The sequence below is a fragment of the Erpetoichthys calabaricus genome, chromosome 1 (assembly GCF_900747795.2).
Source record: "Erpetoichthys calabaricus chromosome 1, fErpCal1.3, whole genome shotgun sequence".
NCBI classification, from domain to species: domain Eukaryota; kingdom Metazoa; phylum Chordata; class Cladistia; order Polypteriformes; family Polypteridae; genus Erpetoichthys; species Erpetoichthys calabaricus.
Genome location: NC_041394.2, coordinates 72,762,437 through 72,786,698, shown reverse-complemented (window position 1 = coordinate 72,786,698; position 24,262 = coordinate 72,762,437). Strand labels below are relative to the sequence as shown.

Below are 24,262 nucleotides of genomic sequence, written 5' to 3'. Positions count from 1 at the left end.
TGAGAGAGCACCACTCCTAAACCGAAAGCACTTGCATCTGTTTCCAGAATAAATTCCTTCAAAAAGTTTTGATTGTGCAGAACCGGGCACGAGGATAAAATGGCTTTTAGGTCCAAGAAAGTTCTGTCACGGGCGTTGGTCCAGACAACACTACGATTCTTTCTGCCCTTTGTCAAGTCAGTTAGAGAGGCGGCCCGATGTGCAAAATTGGGAATGAAACACCTGTAGTCCAAGGATGGCACGAATCTGCCTCTGTGCATGTGAACACCTCCCCCACCTTGTCCATCTGAGGCTTGAGCAAACCCTTCCGCATGGAATATCCCAAATAATGGGTTTCCAACATACCCAGCCTGCACTTCTTAGGGTTTGCCATCAACCCCGCCAGTCATAAACTGTCAAGCACCACCTGAAGACAAATGAGATGAGATTCCCAGTCAATACTGAAAATTACAACATTGTCAAGGTGCGCTCCCTTGTATGTGGAATGGGGAAGTAGGAGCTGGTTCATCATCCGCTGAAAGGTCAACAGAGTGCTATGGAGATCAAAAGGAAGTGCTGTAAATTCAAACAGCCCATCCAGAATGGCGAACATGGTCTTCTCGCAGCAGACTCCTCCAAAGGCATTTGCCAATATCCCTTTGTCAGGTCCAGGGTGGAAATATAAGAGGCCTGTCCAAGCTTCTCCAACAGCTTGTCGACACGCGGCATCGAGTATGCATCAAATTTGGAAATCTTATTCAAATGCCTAAAGTCAAAATAGGATTCAATTAAGGGAGCAAACTCCACAGGAAAGTAGGTGAATTAATTAGAAAATGACAAAAGTTTAACATCATACCCTTGGTTTATTGTTATTTCTATTATAGCATTAGGATTTACTATGCTTATCCTAGACCACTTTTTAACACTATTCCCAGGGTTCATTATTTTATTATCTTAATATGTTAAAATTGCTGAAGATTATATTTTAAGCTTAAAGACTGTTAATGATTATATTTTTGGCAGATAGTATTTAGACTTTAGCTGCAATAGATATCTCTACATTTTGATTCTTAAACGCTGCTGCAGTGGGGGCTTGTTTTGTTTTGGATGTGCTCTGTCTCTTGGTATGTCGGAGGACTGGGACATTGTGAAGTGGGGTCTAACCTCATGTGGGTAGGCAAAATGGGGGGGTGGGGGGATAAGGGGGGGAGAGAAAGAGAGCAGGCTATATCTAATCTTCAACGCAACAATAGGCTGCATGGCAATAACTCGTGGGGAAATTGGAAATTAAGATTAAAACTGCCTCGCTACCTGTTAAGACTATAAAATTACATTAAAAATTCAGAATCAATGTCTCCATGATAGGACAGTTAATTTTGTGAGCTGGAATGTTAAAGGCCTGCATCACAAATTAAAGAGAAAGAAAGTATGCTCTCACCTAACAGGCTTAAACGCTAAAATAGTATTTTTACAGGAGACCCACTTACTAAGCAAGGATCAGTTCTGGCTGCAAAAAGACTGGACTCGCCAAATGTTCCATTCTAGCTTTACAAAGAAAACTAGAGGGGTGGGAATTCTCATACATAGAACAGTCCCATTTGTAGCATCAGATGTAGTATCGGATCCTGAAGGGAGATATGTGATGGTCATGGGCAACTTATTTAACTGTAAAATGATTTTAATAAATGTTTATGCACCCAATGTCGATGATATGAATTCATGCAAACTCTATTTGCATCCATTCCCAATGTGAACACTCATAAAATTATAATGGCTGGGGACTTTAATTGTGTTTTAAATCCACTCTTAGATAGGACTCCTGTCACAGGGGGGACGAAATCTAACACAGCAAAGACAATTACACAGTTTGTAACCAACCACAACTTATCAGACCCCTGGAGGTTTCTAAACCCAAACTCAAGAACATATTCGTTCTACTCACCAGTGCATCATAGCTACTCAAGAATTAATTATTTCTTTATAGATAATAATTTCTTGCCTACGATTAAATCTTGCAAATATAACAGAATTGTTATCTCTGACCATGCACCTCTAATGTTGGAGCTAAAATCATTATGCCCCTCACATTCACCTCGCAGATGGCGTCTTAACCCACTTCTATTAGCAGATGAGAAGTGTACAGAATTTATATCCAAACAAATCAGCTTCTTCATAGAGACAAACGTACCCTCAGAGGTTTCTGCAGGAACACTCTGGGAAACTCTAAAGGCCTTCTTAAGAGGACAGATTATTTCATATCTTTCCCACAGAAATAAATTAGAAACTAAGAAAGTGTCAGAGCTAAGAAGCGAAATTACTAGAATAGATGAAGAACAAGCCAGGCGTCCAAGTGAGGCCCTTCATAGGAAAAGGCGGGCTCTGCATACAGAACTCAACATCTTGACAATTAAAGAAACTGAACAACTTATTTATAAATCAAGACATCATTACTATGAACACGGAGAGAAAGCTAATAAGCTTTTAGCTCAACAAATCCACAAGCAAGAAGTTCGCAATGCAATCCCAGTAATCACCAACACGAATGGAGATGAAATCATTGACCATAAAAATATAATGCACACATTTAGAGACTACTATAAAACCTTATATTCTACTGAGTTTAAAGAAGACAACACACAATCTAATGCATTTCTGGATTCATTACAGATACCACAAATAGATACTTTTAGTGCTGAGGAACTGGATAAACCTCTGACCCTATCAGAATTACTAGATGCTATAAAGTCACTTCAAGGCGGGAAATCAGCAGGCCCTGATGGCTACCCTGTAGAATTTTATAAGAAATTCTCCACTCAGCTAGCTCCACTCTTATTGGCAACATTTACAGAAGCTAGAGACAATCAAATTCTACCTCAAACCTTTCGTCAAGCATTAATCACCATCTTTCCTAAACAAAATAAGGACTTGTTACAATGTGCATCATACAGACCAATTTCACTTCTGAATAATGATGTTAAGATACTCTCAAAAATTATAGCTAGAAGGATGGAGAAAGTGCTGCCTTCGGTAATATCACAGGATCAAACTGGATTTATTAAAGGCCGATACATCTTCAATTCTTCGACGCCTGTTTAATGTAATATATTCACCAGCAAAGTCAAACACCCCAGAGATGATATTATCATTGGATGCAGAAAAAGCATTTGATATGATTGAATGGAACTACCTTTTTACTGCATTGGAGAAATTTGGGTTTGACCGAAATATTTATGCATGGATCAAACTACTGTATACCAATCCAGAAGCTTCAGTTCGTATTAACAACATTTGTTCAGACTACTTTAAACTAGAACGTGACACCAGACAAGGATGCCCCTTGTCACCACTGCTGTTCGCAATCACAATTGAACCACTGGCAGTTCACTGTTGAAATTCTTATCAGATAAAGGGGATTATCAGAGAAGGACTGGAACAGAAAATTTCTCTATATGCAGAAGATATGGTTTTATATATATCAGACCCAGAAAACACTGTGCCTGCAGTTTTAAAAGCACTTACAGAATTTCAAAAGATATCTGGTCTCAGAATTAATCTGAATAAAAGTATACTCTTTCCAGTGAATTCACAAGCATATAATATTAGATTGGACACCCTACCTTTTACCATAGCAGATCAGTTTAAATACCTAGGGGTAAATATCACAAGTAAACATTTCGCCGTCTGTATGGAAAAAAATTAAGCAAGACTTGCATAGATGGTCAACCCTTTATCTCACTCTAGCCGGAAGAATTAACGTTGTTAAGATGAATATCCTTCCTAAGCTTCTATTTTATTTCAAAACATTCCAATATATATCAATAAATCATTTTTTAAGCAATTAGATTCAACCATAACCTCATTTATTTTGGAACTCAAAACATTCATGTTTCCGAACAGCGACCCTACAAAGACCTCAGGCAGAAGCTGGCATGGCTCTACCTAATTTTCAGTTTTATTACTGGGCAGCAAACATACAAGCCATAAAAACCTGGACACAAATAAATGAACATACACAGGCTTGGTCCGCAATAGAAGTAAAGTCCTGCAGTACTTCTTTATATTCCCTGCTCTGCGCTCCAATAAATGCAAGTTATCGCAAATATACTAATAACCCAATTGTGCTTCACTCACTCAGAACATGGAACCAATTTAGAAAGCAATTTAAGATGGAAAATCTTTTATCTGTGGCACCTCTGCGGGAGAACCACCTCTTTCAACCCTCGCAAAAACATATCTAGTTTTTAATATCTGGAAAAGATTTGGGATTAAATTACTCAGAGATCTTTATATAGACAATATCTTTGTTTCCTTTGAACAATTACATTCCAAATTTAACCTTCCAGCTACACATTTCTTTCACTATCTTCAAATTAGAAACTTTGTTAAACAGAACCTGCCCGATTTTCCTCATCTCGTACCCTCCACCATGCTGGAAAGGATACTGCTCAATTTCGAGGACTTAGACACCATTTCTGCAATATATAAAATTTTATTAGAATCCCTTCCAAGAGGACAATGGGAAAAAGATCTCTTAATATATCAGAAAAGGAGTGGAAGGTAGCAATGCAGAGAATTCACTCGAGCTCCATATGCGCAAAGCATAGAATTATTCAGCTCAAAATTATATATCGAGGTCATCTGTCTCGCTTAAAACTGTCCAAAATGTTTCCAGGGCAGGATCCAACCTGCGAACGCTGCAACCAAGCTCCTGCCTCATTGGGTCACATGTTTTGGGCATGCACCAAATTAACATCATTTTGGACCAAAATTTTTAAGTGCCCTTCAGACAGCCTTGGTGTCACAATCCCTCCTAACCCATTAATAGCTGTGTTTGGTGTTCTTTCAGATGGATTTGAAGTGGAGAAGGACAAGCAAACGGTGATTGCATTCACTACACTTTTGGCACGGAGACTTATTTTGTTAAATTGGAAGAATCCTAACTCTCCTCTTATAAGTCAGTGGGAAATCGATGTTTTATATTATTTGAAATTGGAAAAAATCAAATCTTAGTTAGAGGATCAGTACAGAATTTTTTCAAAACCTGGCAGGATCTAATCAATAATATTTTAGAATAAGAAGAAATAATTATTTCCACATTTCCTTTCCTTCTCCATTTATCTTTTTTGCCCTATTAAACTCAACAATTTAGATATGTTTGCAAGCCTTAAGTATTACTCCTTTGTCCATGCTGTCCTTCTCAGGGGTGGGGTTTGATTTGTTTTTCAATCCTATTTTTTGTAAAAATTGATCTATTTGTAAGGAATGATTACAATAAAATTAATAAAAAAAAAAAAAGAAAATGACAAAAGAGAGTTAGGAGTTTCAAGCTATGGTGAAAATAGAAATATCTCTAAGTCTTATTAATATAAATGACACATTACTGTAATTTTCTGATTATGCGCACACACAAACCCAAAAGGAAAAAACTCATTTTGTTTTTCTTATTGTTGGTACTATCCTTTTCTCAGACGTGAGCATGTTATTTATTGTTGGAAACATATCAGTCTCAATTATAAAAGGGTATAAATTTTGCAATGGCATGACCCCCTGAGCCAGAGCCACCTGACCGGAACCACCAGAATGCTGGTGCCAGCCTGGAATACCCACCTGCTTTTTAATGGTGAATATCTTGCTATCGCTTGGGATACTTTTATTCAGCAGAAGCTGCTGTGAAGTTTGATATATAACGTGTATATTTGCTTTTGCTTTCTGAAGTTAAAAGCGACAATACACAAAAATTCATGCTCATACTTTGAGCTCAGTGCGCCATTATGCAAAGTCAGGGCAAGCCCATTTTTCAAACATGGCCATTTTTGGTATCCCAGGAAATAACACAGTCTTAGCTATTCAATAGTCTTGTTTTGTGATGGTAAGAATCAGTGAGCAACAGCCACACAGTCAGGTGGTTCAAGCCCATAGTGGCAGCTGTGTTTATACAATATGTTGTTTTTCTCTAGACTCTTTCATTGTACACAGATGTGTGAGGGCTCGGTTTACTTAGGAGAACCAGCCATAAGTGTTGATATGTTACTTGTATATTTTTGCTGTTGCTTTGTTGAGTTATATATGAGACAACACAAAAATATAGGCATGAGGTGTGATGGTTTTTCCAGCTTTTGGAATGCGGTTACTGTTTGCTTGGTCGTAGACGTGGTTCAATGCATCAGTTGAAATCTACTGCTTGAGACCATTCAATTGATGTATACCACTTGTACGGTATTCCTTGAACAGAAAAACTATGAGGCTGGTTTAAATTTTTTTTGATGACGTATGATTTCATGCCATATTAAAAGTGAACAGTACATACTGTAACAATGTGATCACTACAGTATGAGTGTGTAGTAGATACCCGTGCCTGTATGTGGCATAATTTGGCTGTATGATGCAGTGAAAGATGTTTTTAAACATTTTTTTGAACCCTTGTTGGCCTGGTACCAGGCGGGTTAGGGTTTCATTAACCCCTTCTGTCCTAAGGTATTTGAATTATTATTATTATATATGCAAAAATGAAGAGCTATTATTCTGCTTATGTAATAAAGGAACTGCAAATGGCTGTAAAGCAGTGAGTATAACACTCCAGATTTTAAAAAGAAAGTATTTATATGGATAAAAACTTTTGTTACACACTAATATCAACTAAATAAATCATTAAAAAATTGGTGCTTTAGAGACGTCTCTCCAAAAATTTGTATTTTACTGTACATAACTAAGACATTTTATGATGAACAACCCTGGAATCAATTTTCTTCGCAGCCCTGAGCCTGTCAGCTATTATTGTACCAAGTTTAGATGTCACATCCCATAGCACTGTAACGTTATATTGTGTGGCACAAAGTATTCTCCTCTTTGGACATTTTTGGTATCGCATTTTGGAAACATTTAGTCTCTCTCACCTAAACAGTCTATCAAAACATGTTTTAGATTTGCAATTGTATTTTTATTTTATTTTTTAAAAAAACAATATACAGGTTTCTATATACAGTACACACAAATGCAAACACTATGTATCACTCTGAAGCAACAAGTAAACAATTGAAAACTATGTACATATTTTTTTTACATACATTCATTTAAGCCTTTACTTTTAAAATTTCTGTTTACCAAAGCACCATAAGACGCAATATAAATAAAATGTATTATTATTTATTATTAAAGACACATTACATTTTGATACAATAGTTAGTGGTTTTTGTGTTGCAATTCATCCACCTTCTCCCATCATCTGTTGCATTTGCAGTCTTTTGTTTGTTTTGTGTCTGTGTCAAGAGCACATGGGACTTGTTCACGGTATAATCTGCCCCCCCCCCCCCCCATCATCCACCAATGGTGATGGACAGGTTGACAGACGAGATTAGACAGGAGTCCCCGTGGACTATGATGTTTGCTGATGACATTGTGATCTGTAGCGATAGTAGGGAGCAGGTTGAGGAGACCCTGGAGAGGTGGAGATATGTTCTAAAGAGGAGAGGAATGAAGGTCAGTAGGAACAAGACAGAATACATGTGTGTAAATGAGAGGGAGGTCAGTGGAATTGTGAGGATGTAAGGAGTAGTATTGGCAAAGGTGGATGAGTTTAAATACTTGGTTGGGATCAACAGTACAGAGTAATGGGGATTGTGGAAGAGAGGTGAAAAAGAGAGTGCAGGCAGGGTGGAATGAGTGGAGAAGAGTGTCAGGAATGATTTGTGACAGACGGATATCAGCAGTAGTGAAAGGGAAGGTCTACAGGACGGTAGTGAGACCAGCTATGTTATATGGGTTGGAGATGGTGGCACTGACCAGAAAGCAGGAGACAGAGCTGGAGGTAGCAGAGTTAAAGATGCTAAGATTTTCATTGGGTGTGACAAGGATGGATAGGATTAGAAATGAGTACGTTAGAGGGTCAGCTCAATGTTGGACGGTTGGGTGACAAGGTCAGAGAGGCGAGATTGTGTTGGTTTGGACATGTGCATAGGAGAGATGCTGGGTATATTAGGAGAAGGATGCTAAGGATAGAGCTGCCAGGCAAAATAAAAAGAGGAAGGCCTAACAGAAGATTTATGGATGTGGTGAGAGGAGACATGCAGGTGATGGGTGTAACAGAACAAGATGCAGAGGACAGAAAGATATGGAAGAAGATGATGCGCTGTGGCGACCCCTAATGGGAGCAGCCAAAAGAAGAAGATCAGGGGAAGAGATTGTTATTTTTAACTGGAAATGTATTTACTTCCTGACATTCAATATGGTCTACATGGTGTCTTATTTTTCTACAAAGAAAACGTCTGCACTAGTATGTCTACTGGAAAGTCTATTGAAGTGGCATGCTGTGGCTTTTATTTTTCATTTTTATAGTATTTCTTTTACCTCTATCAATATTTGAAACACTATTTGTATTTTGAGAAGTTAGGGAATCTAGCCATTACATTTATCTTTGGAATAGATGTATTTTTCAGCATTTTAAAAACAAATATAATTTTCTCATGGTGCAATTTTTGTTATGAGTGCCACCATTTTGTTGTCTTTGTTTTACTTAATGCTCTATTTGTGTGATTTATTTAAAAGCTGTTTTGTTATGAACTCTCTTCTGTCCCTGATTATGATTTACATCTTTCATTATGGCTTGAGTTATGTGTAGTAATCTGACTTTTGACCCTTTTGCTTTGTTCTTTTACACATCCTGGACTTTGTTACCCAGCTCCCTGGCTACTCAGTTTTGACATTAGCTTACTTTTTGACCTTCTTCTGATTCTAATTATTAATTATACCCGCTGTCAGCACATGAAGTCTGTCATGATTTCAGAGTTTTTTGTTTTTAAGGAATACTTTTTTTAGTTTGATTTTTGCTTAAGTTGAAAAATTATTATTTTTTATTAATTTTTTGGTGCAGTCATCAAGGTACCATTTTTTAATTCACTACATTCTCATAGTACTTTATTCCAAGAATGAGATTTGCGGTGGCTGTTTCTTTCACATAATAGGTGTACAGAGATGCCAGCATCCAAATTTTGGATTGAAGATAAGCAAATCTCCATTAGTGATAGTGATCCAGACAAAGGATTTTTAAGTAGCCAGAAATGTGCTTGTATCTCCAGACTCTTTATTTCTGCTTGATGTTTTAAACTTTAATGATTGATTTTTCTGCTTCTTTTCTGATTTTGATCCCTCCTGTTTCTTGACCTCTGTTTTGTTTGCAATAAAAGTCTTCAGTTTCCAGGTTAGATTAAATAAAAGATCTGTCTTCTTACATGTGCTTTCCAGCTGCACACAAAAAATAATAAACACTTCTGTTGCTTTCAATTCATGTATAAAGCATAGACAGTGGATTCAGAAAGTATTTAGACCCCTTCACTCTTGGCACACTTTACTATGTTGTAGATTTAATTTTAAATGGTTAAATTTACAATTTTTGCCCATCAATGTACACTCAATAAGCCATAATGACAAAGTGAGAACATGTTTTCAGAAAAGTTTGCAAATTATTAAAATTCAAAAAAATTTAAATCGTTCATTTATATAAATTAGGGCGGCACAGTGGCGCAGTGGGTAGTGCTGCTGCCTCGCAGTTGGGAGACCTGGGGACCTGGGTTCGCTTCCCGGGTCCTCCCTGCGTGCAGTTTGCATGTTCTCCCCGTGTCTGCGTGGGTTTCCTCCGGGCACTCCGGTTTCCTTCTAAATTGTCCCTAGTGTGTGCTTGGTGTGTGGGTGTGTTTGTGTGTGTCCTGCGGTGGGTTGGCACCCTGCCCAGGATTGGTTCCTGCCTTGTGCCCTGTGTTGGCTGGGATTAGCTCCAGCAGTACCCCGTGACCCTGTGTTCGGATTCAACGGGTTAGAAAATGGATGGATGGATTTATATAAATTGTAGTCAGGTGCATCCTGTTTCATTTAATGATTATTCAGATAAGTCTAGAACTTGATCGGAGTCCACCTGTGGCAAACTGAATTGATTGGGCGTTATTTAGAAAGGCTCACTCCTTTATATATAAGGTCTTACAATTCGCACTCCATGTCAAGACAAAAACCAGGGCATGATGTCCAAAGAACTCTTTGTAGTCCTCTGTAATAAAATTGTGGCGATGTATAGATCAGGGCAAGGATATAAAACCATTTCTAAAGTTCTAAAGCTTTACATGTTCCCAGGAGCACTGTGGCCTCAATAATTGAAATGGAAGAAGTTTGGAACCACCAAGACTCTTCCTAGAGTTGGCCCCTCAGCCAAACTGGGCAACAAGGGCCTTGGATCGGGGAGGTGACCAAGAACTCAATGGTCACTTTAACAGAGCCTCAGACGTCCTGTACTAAGATTGGAGGTACTGTCAGAAGGATGCTAGATAGGAATCACTCTTGAGAAAAGGCATTTAAAGGATTCCAAGGACATGAGGAAAAAGATTCTCTGGTCCAATGGGACATTGTACAGAACTCCAAGCACTATTTCTGACAAAGCTGAAGCACTATTCATCACCTGCCTAATATCATCCCTTTGGTAAAGTATGGTGGTGGTAACATCATGCTATGGAACTGCTTATAAGTGACAGCAAGAATGGGCATAATTGTGGGAAGGATGAATGCAGTACAGCCAAAAACAGAGAAATCCTTGAAAAACAAAAAAACTACTCCAGAGTGCATGCAATGTCTAAATGAGGTGACAGTTCGTCTTTCATCTCAACAATGACCAGAAGCATACAGCCAAGAAGATTATTGAGTGGCTTTGGTACATATCTTTGACTACACTTGACTGGCCCAGCCAAAGCCCAAACTAAAACTAAATAAAACATGTGTGAAGAGACGTGAAGATTTCAGTTTACAGGTGCTTCCTATACAACCTAACACTGCTTGAGAGAAGCTGCCAAGAAGAATGAGAAAAAGTGTCCAAATCATGGTGTGCAAAGCTCATAGACACGTCTTTTCAAAGAAGACTCAAAGCCGTAATTAATGGCAAAGGGGAATCTACAAAGTACTGAATTCAGGGTCTGAATGCCTACATGAATGAAAGATTTCAGGTTTTTAATAAATTTGCAAACAATTCTGGAAATGTGTTCTTGCTTTATCACTATGAGTAATTGAGTGTACATTGATGAGCAAAAATTGTCAAATTAACTATTAAAAATTAAATCTACAGCACAGTAAAGTGTGCAGAAAGTGAATGGGTCTGGGTACTTTCTGAAAGCACAGTACCTTAACAAATTACACAAATGGTAACAAGTCAGTTGTGCAATGATTGCGTAAATAAAGGAGGTAGCTCCAATAACTTTTTTGTACTAAAAATCCTGGTATGACTGATACTCAATGGGCAGGACTCCATTAGTGAAGCAATAAGTTAATGAAGAATTGACACTCTTTAAACAACAACGGAAACATTGTGCTTCCCATAGTTTTGTTTGCTTTGTATTCTAATTAATCAGTAGTATTGGTCAGCGAATTTCACCAAAGCATTATTTGCAGTGAATTTGCTGTGTTCACGTTCACCCTTGTTCATCATTTTTTGTTCAGAGTCCCATAATGCTTTGTGAGGCTACCACGACATTCCCTGGAGCTGTAACAGCCAACATTGGATGAAACCGCCTCTCTGGTATATAATGCTGATCATTTGCATTACAGACTGGTTACAAAGCCTGTGCATCTCTCACTACATTCTTTCTTCTTCGATCTCATGGAGGCATGGTTGTGCAGTTGTTTTAACTATGAAGAGCACACCATTGCATTCACAGTTAGAATCACTAGTCTACTGGCTGACACACTGCAGATTTGAACACTGGGAGAAACTCGGGGTTAGCAGAGAAAACTGATGCACATTTAAACAGAACATGCAGACTTCATGCAAACCAAAGGTGTCAAGACAGTTGTTGAACTGCTATATCATCAGTACTCATACCAGATTTTTACATTTTCCATAAAAATTAATGCTATAAAATATTATGCCATAAAGGTACACTAATACTGTGTATAGTAGGTGAACTCAATTTAAGGAGCTTAACAGATAAGTAAATAATGCAGGTTCTCAAATTGTCTTTTTATGAAACACATTCAGCATAAATAACGAGTTATCTCTGGTTGTTGCTAAATGTGCTGGTCGATCTTCAAGTTCCACGTCAATATAAGAGAAGGAGGTGCGTGCCCTCTGCATGCGTAATTAGCCATGTGCAGAATGAAATCAAACCTTGAAGGACCCTGACACCACCCCCTCCCAAACACATGACACTATATGAAATAATACTAATAACAAAAGATTTATTACTATTTACAAGATATTTTATCTTTTTGACAGAAGAAAGAATGTAAAGCATCAGCATAGACAGTTTAGAGAGCCTTCTGTACAACCTCAAAAACCTGGACGAGCCAGCATCTTCAATCATGACACGCCACTTAGAATTTTCTGCCTTTAACACTTTTCGGGCTGATTTCTTTTTTGCCTTTTCTCTGAGCGCTGAATACTTTTTCCAAAAAACTCTGTTTTCTAAAGAGAATGCAGAGCAATAGTTTCTCACATAAATCAGCTTTTACGACCTATGTATTTTTTCTGGCTGTTGACTACGATTTCGGCATTTCTGTTTTGTTTTGATGGAATACACGTTTTTTTGCTTGACTGCTTTTTTCAACTTGACTATTGGAGTTGTTGAAGTTAGTGTTCCCACCCTGGGAAATAAGATAAGATGTCATGCTAATCTTGGTTATTTCTGTCCGGTAAAGTGAAGATGCATTGCAAAATCATCTTTAACATAACTTTGCTGTCATTGTGTTTGCATGATGAAAGTATAGACTTTGACTCAGTAAAATAAAAATTATACTTAGTCCACCGCCTAGTGGCCACCAGTACTCTGTAGATATCTTAAACTATTTTCATACATGCCCAATAGTATGCACTTTTTCCTTAGTGGTATTCTTTCCTTCCCCAAGAAAAAGAAAAAAAAATCTATACACAAAGCTATGGTAACTTGTTCATATAGAATTTTATAGCATGCAGTTCAGTTGCCTTTTTCTGTTCACTGCAAGTGATAATTGAGCATCCGTTAACCTAGTGTTATGTCAAATGATTGTTTTCTCTTGCAAACAATATGAGTATGGGCTTCTGTTAAAACATTTTATATTACATGTTCATCTGTCTATAACCATTCAAGCTAATCTCAATTTGTCCTGAATCTTCCTCTGTTTCTGAAATAATATCCGGATTTCTAAGCAGATAAATACTTGGAAAAGAGGCTTAATCTTAAAACTCATTGTAACCTGAGAGCTAAATAGCTATGCTTAGATCACTGTTGGCAATGAGCACCCAAGCATATTTTAGCTACGCCTGCTACTCAGCAGGAGGCTGATGCCTTTATGTGGTCATATTTTCTTCAAGAAAATGGATGTTAATGAATACATGAGTGATTAGCTAAACAGATCTTTCTTTTGAATTTTCTCATTGCATGAGGATGTTGGATCACTTGCTTTCTCGGATGTTTACTTGTCTTCTTTTGGTTTTGCTCTTCAACTTCCATAGAGTTTTATTGACATTAGGCAATGACAAGCTGTGTCAGAATACAGAAAAACTGCTGTCCGAGTTCCCGAAAACTCTTGATAAATCTAACAGATGCATGTTGAGCTGTACAATGCAGGCATGGATGTCACTGACTAGTGGAAACCGAACGATGACTTTGCTCCTCCATGCGACTGCTCCAGGTGAGTTAATGTCTTTTTACTGTTCAAGAGTGAAAAAAACAGCTTTCTGACAGTTTGTCACAGCTAAATTATACTTCCCAAATCAATGACCTGCAAAGTTTTAACAAAATAAAAGCATGGACAAGTGCGTTGGCTGGTCCGTCTGATTGTGTAGTTGAACTTCCCTAGAGAAAACTGTATCTTTTGCAAGGAAATAATTTCATGTGCCAGCAGTTTGTACATTCCATTTAATAAAATATTTGATTAAATGATTTTAATAATTTTGATAATGAAGTAAAGGGCATTATATAATTAATATAATAGTTAACATTCAAACAGAGTTCATTTTGAGCAATGTTAATTATTTTATTGTTTTCATATGTATAGGTTCTTGCATAATGTAGAACACGAAACCTTACAATAGAAAAAAATCTAAATTAAGGAGAATACCATAAAATCAATAATTTTGCAGAGCAGTGCATTATATGTTACTTAATTTAAAGGAAATCATTTGGTATTTTCACAATGTAAGATGTATATTTATAATTCAGGTGAATATAAAACAACAAATCGTGTGCTTAATATACTTTAAGCCAACTAGTTTCAATTTTGTCTAAACTGACTGGAGAAATGTTTGAGGCATTTTTGGTATATATAAAACAATTTGAGGCAAATTCACTTGGAGTCTGAGAACTTGAGATTGTTGCCAGCTTTCATAAATGAATGCTTTGTGAAGGGATTAGACTATTATTTATAAAGTTTTCTTGTATCAAAATGTAATTCTTTAAGTATTTAATTCACTGCTATGATGACAACCTCCTATAAGAATACTTCTTAAGTGTGTTGTCTGTTTGTCTGTCTAATTGTCTGTCTTTATCAATGTGGCCAACTGTAACTGCAAGAGACCTTTGAATAATTTTTAACCATTTAATGTTACATTTCTGTTTATTGAAAGGTCATTTTGACCTTTGCCTGATCCACAACACTGAGTTTTTGCAATCATTTTTGAATACAAAAATTTAGTTGAAAATGATTTTTCTCAATAATTGTTTTATACATCAGAATGTGAAATTACTGGAGTAGTTAATACCAGGATAGATTTCTATATTGCACAGTACTTCTAAGTTTCCATGTCTCTTGACTACTTTGAAAGTCTTCTACTTTGCAGACTTCATTATCTGGGTTTGTTTTAGTCATAGGGGAACCCTTTTCCCATAATATTCTTGATTTTACACTATATGAACTAGAAATGCTTCTTACTCTACAGGGAAAGATGACAGATTCTGTTGGCTTCGACACCTGCTGTGTGTGAAAGGAAAACGTCTCCACAAAGCTTATGTTCTTCTACCTTTGCAAAAGGGAAAACTGCAGCCAGATTCCGTTGTCCACCTACAGACTTTGGGGTCTTCCAGAAAAAGCCTATTGGAATCAGAACAGAGCCAGTCAATTTTTGGTAGTGAATGTGGTCTCCGCTTTGATATGACTCAGTTCATAATGGTCACAGAGAATATGGTTGAGATATGTGTGGAGCCACTGCTGAATGGACATCCAGCTTTTAGTTCAGTAATGGATGGTCTCAAATGCCAACCATTTCTTGGTACAATTTGGAAAAAACAACATCATTCCATTCAATAAATGCCTCTTATATTTCATGCCACAGCAGACAAATATAGAAATGCACTGCAACCTTTAGAGTTATATGTATGTATGTATGTATATATGTATGTATGTTTAGACTGCGTTTTCATAATATACTTTCTTACATTTTCATTTACTGCATATTCATTTTCTTTTGCTTTATTTGTGAATGGGTAATGAATGGTATCAAGGATTAAAGCAACATGTTTAATGTTTTATTTATGTTCCTCTATTTATAAAAATACAATTGTTATTATATTTTTCAAAATCTTCAGTTGTCCCCATACATTTTTTTTCGTGTATTAGCTTACCTATCTGCTGTACAAACATGAGCTGTTTTGAATTAACTATAGGAAGCAGAAATGTAATTGCATGGTTTAACATGGCAAACTCCATCCACAGATTGATCCACTTTCTGTAATGTTTTCATCAGGGAGCCATAGCAAGCCATTGAGCCTGTTCAACAGATTCACACACACATCCTAATACCAAGGTTAAAAATAGATTACAGGGAAGGTAACACATTAACCATTTATCGTAATCCATGCTGGTTTATTTTCTTTGCCTTCACAGTAATGTATAAAGGAATGGATGATAACACTCAATATAAAGAGTGATCCTCAAAATAAGCTCATTACCATTATGCCAGTTGAGTGATGGCCAGTAAATTATGCACATTTACATGCATTTTCAAATAAGAATGGAGACATTGTCAAAGTAGTTGTAAAGATTTTATACAAAATTTGGACATATGTGCAACTCAGGAAAATATGTAGGTTTAACAATTTTTCCTTCAAAAAGATCGAAACAGTGAGCTGCATTGAATGTAATTTTATCTTTATATGTTAGTTTGCATGATTGTTTTCTTTCTTTGCTCTTCTCAAAACAAAGTGTAATTTTAAAGATAACTGTCTGCTAAAATCAGTTATTCTGAAACAAATCTAAAACACTATCTAAAAAAATAAGTATGTTTATTATATGTTGTATTTATCATTGTATAGTATATCTTCTCAATTCCAAAGCAAATAATTATATAATAAAGAACATTTTAAATTAACTTTTGCTCTGAAGCAATATTAAATTTTAAAATGCAGACTCTGCTCACTGTGAACTGGTGAACATGAATATAGAAACACAAACTTACAAATCCTGAATACATGGACATTAAATGATAAATCAGTTACACAGATCTTACACTTTAAAGGGTAAACTGGATAGATTATTTCAATCTGAGTAATAACTTAGGTACTTTCTAGTTTGTAAAGATTTATGCATGTTTAAAAATCTACGAGTTATAAGAGCATTAACCTTCATCAAGATGTCTATACCTGAGAGTAAAATAAGAGCACTGATTGATAGAAAGCATATTTTAAGAAATGTTAAATATAGTTTTTATACAAAATGACATTTTATACATGTACAGTTATAATAGTGATTATTTAAACATAAAGACATTGTAAATGTGTGATAACTAATGCATTGTTTTTATAATCAATGAAGTGCCAATTATAATAAAATTAATTTTGTCTTCTATCCTTGTCTTTTTTCATGCCATCTTTTCTAACTATTTGCCAGGTTACATTATCAATGTCTATTGAGAGATTGTGATTATAGAAATTAGAATTTAACTTCTTGCTAACTGAAAAATCATAAACTAGCAAAAAAAAAATCTGAAATTATATTGAAATGTTTTACATAAAGCAATGATTAAACTTACAGAATCTGTCAAGAAACCTATTGATGCTGAGAATTCAATATGGATTTAAACAAAGTTCTAAAAACACAAAGTGATAAAAATGAATTCATGATGGCATTAGTATCAGCAGTAAATATGTCATCTCACAGATTTTAGAAAGTCTTCTTCCTTTGTTTTTCTGTGTTTAATTTTTGTGACCTTGTCAAGTAGATGTGAAGGTGCTCTTCAATTTTTAGGTGAAAGTCAAAGCACTATGTTCATAGAAAACAGTGTGTAGATTTGACATAGAAAGGCTTTTAATTGATGTATGCCTGCATACATAAATTATTTTAATATCTTTATGTTCTGAACTTAATTTTTATTTTTGATAAGAACACTTCTTTAAGTAGGTAGTTAATTAAACATGTTGGAAGATAAAGTAGAAAATTACCAATGTGGGAATGAAATTTTAATAAATGTGGTTTGAGGTAGAAAGTCCATTTTAAGTGGACTCTAATAAACATAGTAGTAGAACCAAAGCAGTTTCTGGGTGCCATATGGTTGATATAACATTACTGTAGTCAAAAAAAATAATAAAAAAATATAAAAAAAATATTATAACATAAATTTAACTGGCAAAAAAGGCAAGTGTTCATTAGTGTAACTTAGCTTGTTTCTTTTACAGTGAATGAAGAAAAGGTCAAAATGGGTAAAGTTCTGTGATTTTGCATTACCAGAAAGGGTAATTGATCATCAACTAGGTATATTTTATACATTTCTTTAAGATCTCCTTATGTGTTCTGAGTGATCAGTCATTCATTTTCTGAACCCACTTCTGCAGTTTTGCCTTACAGGGTATCAGAGCATATATAGGGAGCACTGGCCACAAGGCAGGAACTAATCATGGAGGAAGTGCCACTCTGTCACAGAGCACACTTATACACACACCCATACTCACTGATACAAGGCTACTTTCAAGTGGCCATCTAAGTTAATCTTCATGTCTTTGAGATATGACAAGAAAAGTCTCATACAAACACATTCACTCCCGGAGACTAGGCAATGATTTGAAACTAGGATGCTGAAACTGCTTAGGCAACAGCATTGATTCTTATACCTTTCCATTGCCCAGTTCTAGATGATATAATAGGAAAATATAAAAATAAAGCAGATAATTATATACTAGCACATTAATTTTACAGAATACTTTCCAAATATAACATTTTCATTAGGTTTTATGTACAGTCAACTGCTTTGAACAGCTAAAATGGTAGGTATGAGTGTAAATGTAATACATCACTTGATACAGTGTTCGTTTATAGTCATTCGGATATTGGAAAAAAATCCATCCATCCATCCATTCTCTCCTGCTTATCCGAGGTCGGGTCGCGGGGGCAGCAGCTTGAGCAGAGAGGCCCAGACTTCCCTCTCCCCGGCCACTTCTTCTAGCTCTTCGGGGAGAATCCCAAGGCGTTCCCAGGCCAGTCGAGAGACATAGTCCCTCCAACGTGTCCTGGGTCTTCCCCGGGGCCTCCTCCCGGTTAGACGTGCCCGGAACACCTCACCAGGGAGGCGTCCAGGAGGCATCCTGATCAGATGCCCGAGTCACCTCATCTGACTCCTCTCGATGCGGAGGAGCAGCGGCTCTACTCTGAGCCCCTCCCGGATGACTGAGCTTCTCACCCTATCTTTAAGGGAAAGCCCAGACACCCTGCGGAGGAAACTCATTTCAGCCGCTTGTATTCGCGAACATAGATCGACTGGTAAATTGAGAGCTTCGCCTTGCGGCTCAGCTCCTTTTTCACCACGACAGACCGATGCAGCGCCCGCATTAAAGCGGATGCAGCACCGATCCGCCTGTCGATCTCACGCTCCATTCTTCCCTCACTCGTGAACAAGACCCCGAGATACTTGAACTCCTCCACTTGGGGCAGGATCTCGCTACCAACCCTGAGAGGGCACTCTACCCTTTTCCGGCTGAGGACCATGGTCTCGGATTTGGAGGTGCTGATTCTCATCTCAGCCGCTTCACACTCAGCTGCGAACCGATCCAGAGAGAGCTGAAGATCATGGCCTGAATGAGGCAAACAGGACAACATCATCTGCAAAAAGCAGTGACCCAATCCTGAGCCCACCAAACCGGACCCCCTCAACGCCCTGGCTGCGCCTAGAAATTCTGTCCATAAAAATTATGAACAGAATCGGTGACAAAGGGCAGCCCTGGCGGAGTCCAACTCTCACTGGAAACGGGTTCGACTTACTGCCGGCAATGCGGACCAAGCTCTGGCACCGATCGTACAGGGACTGAACAGCCCTTATCAGGGGGGCCGGTACCCCATACTCTCGGAGTACCCCCCACAGGATTCCCCGAGGGACACGGTCGAATGCCTTTTTCAAGTCCACAAAACACATGTAGATTGGTTGACCAAACTCCCATGCACCCTCCAGGACCCTGCTAAGGGTATAGAGCTGGTCCACTGTTCCGCGACCAGGACGAAAACCACACTGTTCCTCCCGAATCCGAGGCTCGACTATCCGACGGACCCTCCTCTCCAGGACCCCTGAATAGACTTTTTCAGGGAGGCTGAGGAGTGTGATCCCTCTGTAGTTGGAACACACCCTCCGATCCCCCTTCTTAAAGAGGGGGACTACCACCCCGGTCTGCCAATCCAGAGGCACTGTCCCTGATGTCCATGCGATGTTGCAGAGGCGTGTCAACCAAGACAGTCCTACAACATCCAGAGCCTTGAGGAACTCTGGGCATATCTCATCCACCCCCGGGTCCCTGCCACCAAGGAGTTTTTTGACCACCTCGGTGACCTCAGTCCCAGAGATGGGGGAGCCCACCTCTGAGTCCCCAGGCTCTGCTTCCTCATTGGAAGGCATGTTAATGGGATTATTGGAAAAAAATACAAAAATCTAATGTTGATCACTTCCGTAGACATGTTCTTTGATCAAATATCCTTGAGTCTTGTCCTCAACTGATCCTGAGGTACTAAGTGAACTACTGAATTAGTGAATTTAATTGAAAGCACTGCTTTCTGTCTGAACTCAAAATTAAAAACAAGCAATCAATCTAAGAACAACCATATATTTTCTGAATAAGCTGGCTTCAGTACAAAAATTAGAATGAAATTTTCATTAAAGAGAGGCAACCACAAAGGTTGCAAACACTTAAGGTAAAAGAAATAACAATGAAGAACATTCAAGTGCCTGGCAAATTATAAACGGCACGGAAATCCAGCAAAGGATGACTAAAAATAGATTGCTTAAATGAACAATTAGCAATGTAGTTTCCAGCTACAGGTGCTCAAAATGTTCCAGGAGAGTTGTTTCCTAGCAACAAGAACTTCTCATAGAAAAGGAGCAAGGCTGAAAACGAAAACCGGAAAGGCTTAACTCTAATTATGTCCATTCATCGTTCAGTACCTTCTTAACATAATCTAGACTGTTAGTCCTTTCTTAATGACGTGTGAATCAGTTTTGTATTTTAATCCTATTTCCTGTATCTAAACTTCTTTCTTATAACTACATTATTCAAATGAATGCACATTGAAACATGTTTTTAACTAAGCTATCTAAATTAATCTTTAAAAAACTTGACATAACATCTATAGAGAAATTTGGAAAGTAGCAGCAGCAACAAAGTGCACTGAAATTACATTTAAATATTCAAAAGGAAGATTAAATTCCTTATAAAGTGTTTTTGGGTGTAAGCTGAGAGAAATTGAATTATACTATTACATTCTACATTTAACATAACAGTATAGCTCTGAATTAGTTGTGGTATTTTATGTACTACCAGTCCCACACATTTTAAGTATGAGAAAGAGCAAAAGGCCAGTGTGTTCATCAATAACTTCATCACACTTTAATTATATCAAATGTGTTATTCTTCTTTACTGTATTGTAAACCGTATACCATGGCCTGGAAGTAGACATGCACACTCTGGGAAATAGCTGAGGTACCAACTGGTCACCCCATTTAGTTAAATCAAGAAGATGGCCTTTATGGCCCAAGTAACAAATGTAAATAGGCAGCTTTTTGCTGTAGTAAGAAATAGTGTTGGAGCTCTGTCCTTCTTGTTCATCTACTCAGAATGCGACTCTAACTTTCAGAAACAGCTGAATATTGCCAATGCTGGATGGGGTGGGGCCTTCTCTGGGCTTTGTGGTCATGGCTAGACATCCCGCTTAGGTGTCTGTTCAATGCTGCAGAGAAAGGAAAAGATACAGTTAAAGTCTCGTATAATCACCCCTCCTAATCCCGAGATGGTACTCCTTACATCCTCAGATCCTGAAAGGTGGTCCCCAGGACATATAGTTTGTCATAGAAATGTTTTTTAATTAGGACATTGTTATGCTGTTTTCAATGCATCCATCCATCCATCCATTTTCCAACCCGCTGAATCCGAACACAGGGTCACGGGGGTCTGCAGGAGCCAATTCCAGCCAACACAGGGCACAAGGCAGGGAACCAATCCCGGGCAGGGTGCCAACCCACCGCAGGACACACACAAACACACCAAGCACGCACTAGGGCCAATTTAGGATTGCCAATCCACCTAACCTGCATGTCTTTGGACTGTGGGAGGAAACCGGAGCGCCCGGAGGAAACCCACACAGACACAGGGAGAACATGCAAACTCCACGCAGGGTGGACCCAGGAAGCGAACCCGGGTCTCCTAACTGCGAGGCAGCAGCGCTACCACTGCGCCACCGTGCCGCCCGTTTTCAATGCATGTTTACTATTAATCATTACTGCTGTTTTCTGTTCTGTGTATTTCACAATATATGCCAAAAATGCTTGATACATGTCTACTAGACCTTCACCATGTTGTTCTATCTATCTCTTGGTTTTGATGAGGATCTCCTGTCCTTTACTGCAATGTCTTAGCATTCAGGTAAGAACGTGGGCAATTGAACTTACATATGAATATGACTTTTCACAGAGTGTTGGTAGTTTTCTTATAGGGGTTAAATATGGATTTAGATAAGATAAAACTAATATATTAGTAAAACATTAAAGTGGAGGGTCTAAAACTGGACCATTGGAAGCTGACCTGATTGTAGGAATATTGCTGGTGAAACACTCAAGTATAGTAAAATGCAGGCTCACTTGCTTATTCGGGCCAAAACCAGGAAATTACATGTGTTATTGCTATGATAAAATGTCCAAGGCCATCATCATGTGCTTGTGGAGTTCTTCCATGGTACTAGAGTAGAACAAGTGGGTGGGCACAACCAAGATCTGGTAGGATCTGGTTAAAAAATACAGGTAACTCAGTTATAGCAAAGCTGGGAAAAGCAAAACCAAGAGCTGCTAGAAGGAACTTTAATACTCTTTGACTTTCCTGATGAAGAAGAAGATGATTCTAGGGTTTATTTGGAGGTGACTGATAGCTTTAGATTATACCTGCCTTATGCAAGAGAGTGCTTACTGACCCCGCAACAGAAATGAGAAACAAGATGGAGGTGTGGGGGGGCTCTACCTGGATGTGGGCAAGTGGACATATCTTCTGAATGGGAAATAGACAGACAGTGACATCTACTGAGGCAAGCCAGAAAAGAGCAAGTAAGTGTTAATTGTTTTGTGATTTGTGTCTCGCCCTGTAAACCTGAGTATTATGGACAATATAATCCCTTACATCTTTTGCTGGACAGAAATGTTTTTGGGGAATGATGATTTAGTTTATTGTATAAGATCAGAACAAATCAAAGATATAGTAAACATAGCAGGATCATGTGATAAGCTGCCCGGACACAGACAGACGGACACCATATTCAAGTCCACCACACGTTTATTGTACATTATATTTACAGTCACAGTGCACCAACCCAGTGCCAAAGCACCAATCTCCCCCAAAGTCCAGGCTCTCACACTCTCTCTGCCTGCTCGTCAGGCCGCCTCCTCTCTCCTGCCTCCAAAACCTTGCCCACTCCTCACCCGACTCCAGTCCTTCTCTGCAGGGAGGCGGCCCCTTTTATAAGGGCCCGGATGGGCTCCAGGTGATCCCCGACACTCCCTAGACACTCCCCTGTGTGGCGGAAGTGCCGGCTGTGTTCCCGGAAGCCCTCCGGGTGTTCCCAATCTTCTTCCCCCCCAGTACTTCCTGGTGTGGCGGAAGTATTGGGGTTCCGGGTCCTTCAGGCATGGGGGCGCCCCATGGCGGAGACCATGGGCCCCTACAGGGTTGGGCTTCCAAGCCCTGCACCCGTGGCCCTCAAAGGAACCAGGGCGGCCGCCCCCTCGTGGTCCGGAGGAGGAATGAGCCCTCCTCCTGTCCTCCTGGGCGTCCCAGCTGGGCACCACCCCCAGCCGCGTGCCACAATCATTTCAAGCAAAGTACACTGAGCATGGCTAATTCTCAGAGGGTGGTCTTTACATAAGAGATTAACAATCAAAGTTGTAATATCATTTTCTTTCTATTTTCCCAGTTAAATGTTTACCCATAACACACCATAGTTGACTAGATCAGGCAATCATTGTCCAGAAACAGAGCAGGCTGCATATTCTGAGTAAGACACAGGACCTCAGAAATACAAGTCTCTTTTCTGTTTTCAAGGTCCACACCCAAATACCCACATTCCTTACTTCTCGTAGCTGCATTATATGTTTTGTACTTTCAGCTGAGCGCTCATTGGTTTTAACTGTTGCACTCACAGAGCCCATTCCACTGAGTTAAGGGATGAGTTGGACTGAGACTGTTTGGACTCACTGGAGTGAAGTCAGTGGAAATGTCAGCCTACATGACTGTCGGTCACAGGAGCTCACAGTGACTGCCTCTGTCTTGCTAAAATAATGTTAATGAGTCTGTGAATGAAAATCATTGGAAAACTCTTGTAATGTGACTGGGCACTAAGTAGGCGCTTAACTTCTAAACTGCTACTGCAAGGGTGTCACTTTACACAGTAGCAGACGACTCCTCTCTCCCTGTTTCTGTCAATCATCCACACTGTCCCATCTCACTTGCCCCACCCCAAAGGTCCCTAGATGAGCTTCCAAATGTCACTTGTTATATACCAGTCAATGTTCTGCCCCTTTCAGTTTACATTATCAAACGGAGAGGCTCTGTTATTATCTCTTTCTCTCTGTCTCAGCCTGCTCTCCTCATCCCTCGTGTTACACTCAGAGCAGCCATCTTAGTAAGTTGTGCTAAAAGAGAACCCCCTTTGTACAGTGTCTGAGAAGGCTACTCTGTAATTCAAAGACTTCAATTTTGAGTTCTGCCACTGCTGTCATCTCAAAGAGGATGAGTAGCTAAGAGGGAGCATTGCCTTGACCGAATTCCTCAGCAGAGACAGCACCAATCTGGCCGTTGAGAGAAATACTTTTCTCATATTCAGTTTCTTCTA

General features: G+C 38.7%; 1 protein-coding gene across 1 annotated transcript; it reads left to right on the top strand.

Moving 5' to 3' along the window:
* Window positions 1-13,217: 13,217 nt before the first annotated feature.
* On the top strand, window positions 13,218-16,609 carry LOC114651937 (uncharacterized). Its single transcript, XM_028802043.2, has 2 exons — window positions 13,218-13,614; window positions 14,861-16,609. The coding sequence occupies exons 1-2, from the start codon at window positions 13,362-13,364 to the stop codon at window positions 15,226-15,228; spliced, it is 621 nt and encodes a 206-aa protein (XP_028657876.1). The 5' UTR covers window positions 13,218-13,361; the 3' UTR covers window positions 15,229-16,609.
* The last annotated feature ends 7,653 nt before the right edge of the window (window positions 16,610-24,262 follow it).

What these genes read in the sequence shown, in the direction of transcription:
- LOC114651937 (XM_028802043.2), top strand. Translation starts at nt 13,362, where the DNA reads ATGAGGATGTTGGATCACTTGCTTTCTCGGATGTTTACTTGTCTTCTT. An exon ending in CCTCCATGCGACTGCTCCAG is followed by an intron (nt 13,615 to 14,860) that starts GTGAGTTAATGT and finishes CTTACTCTACAG; the next exon opens with GGAAAGATGACAGATTCTGT.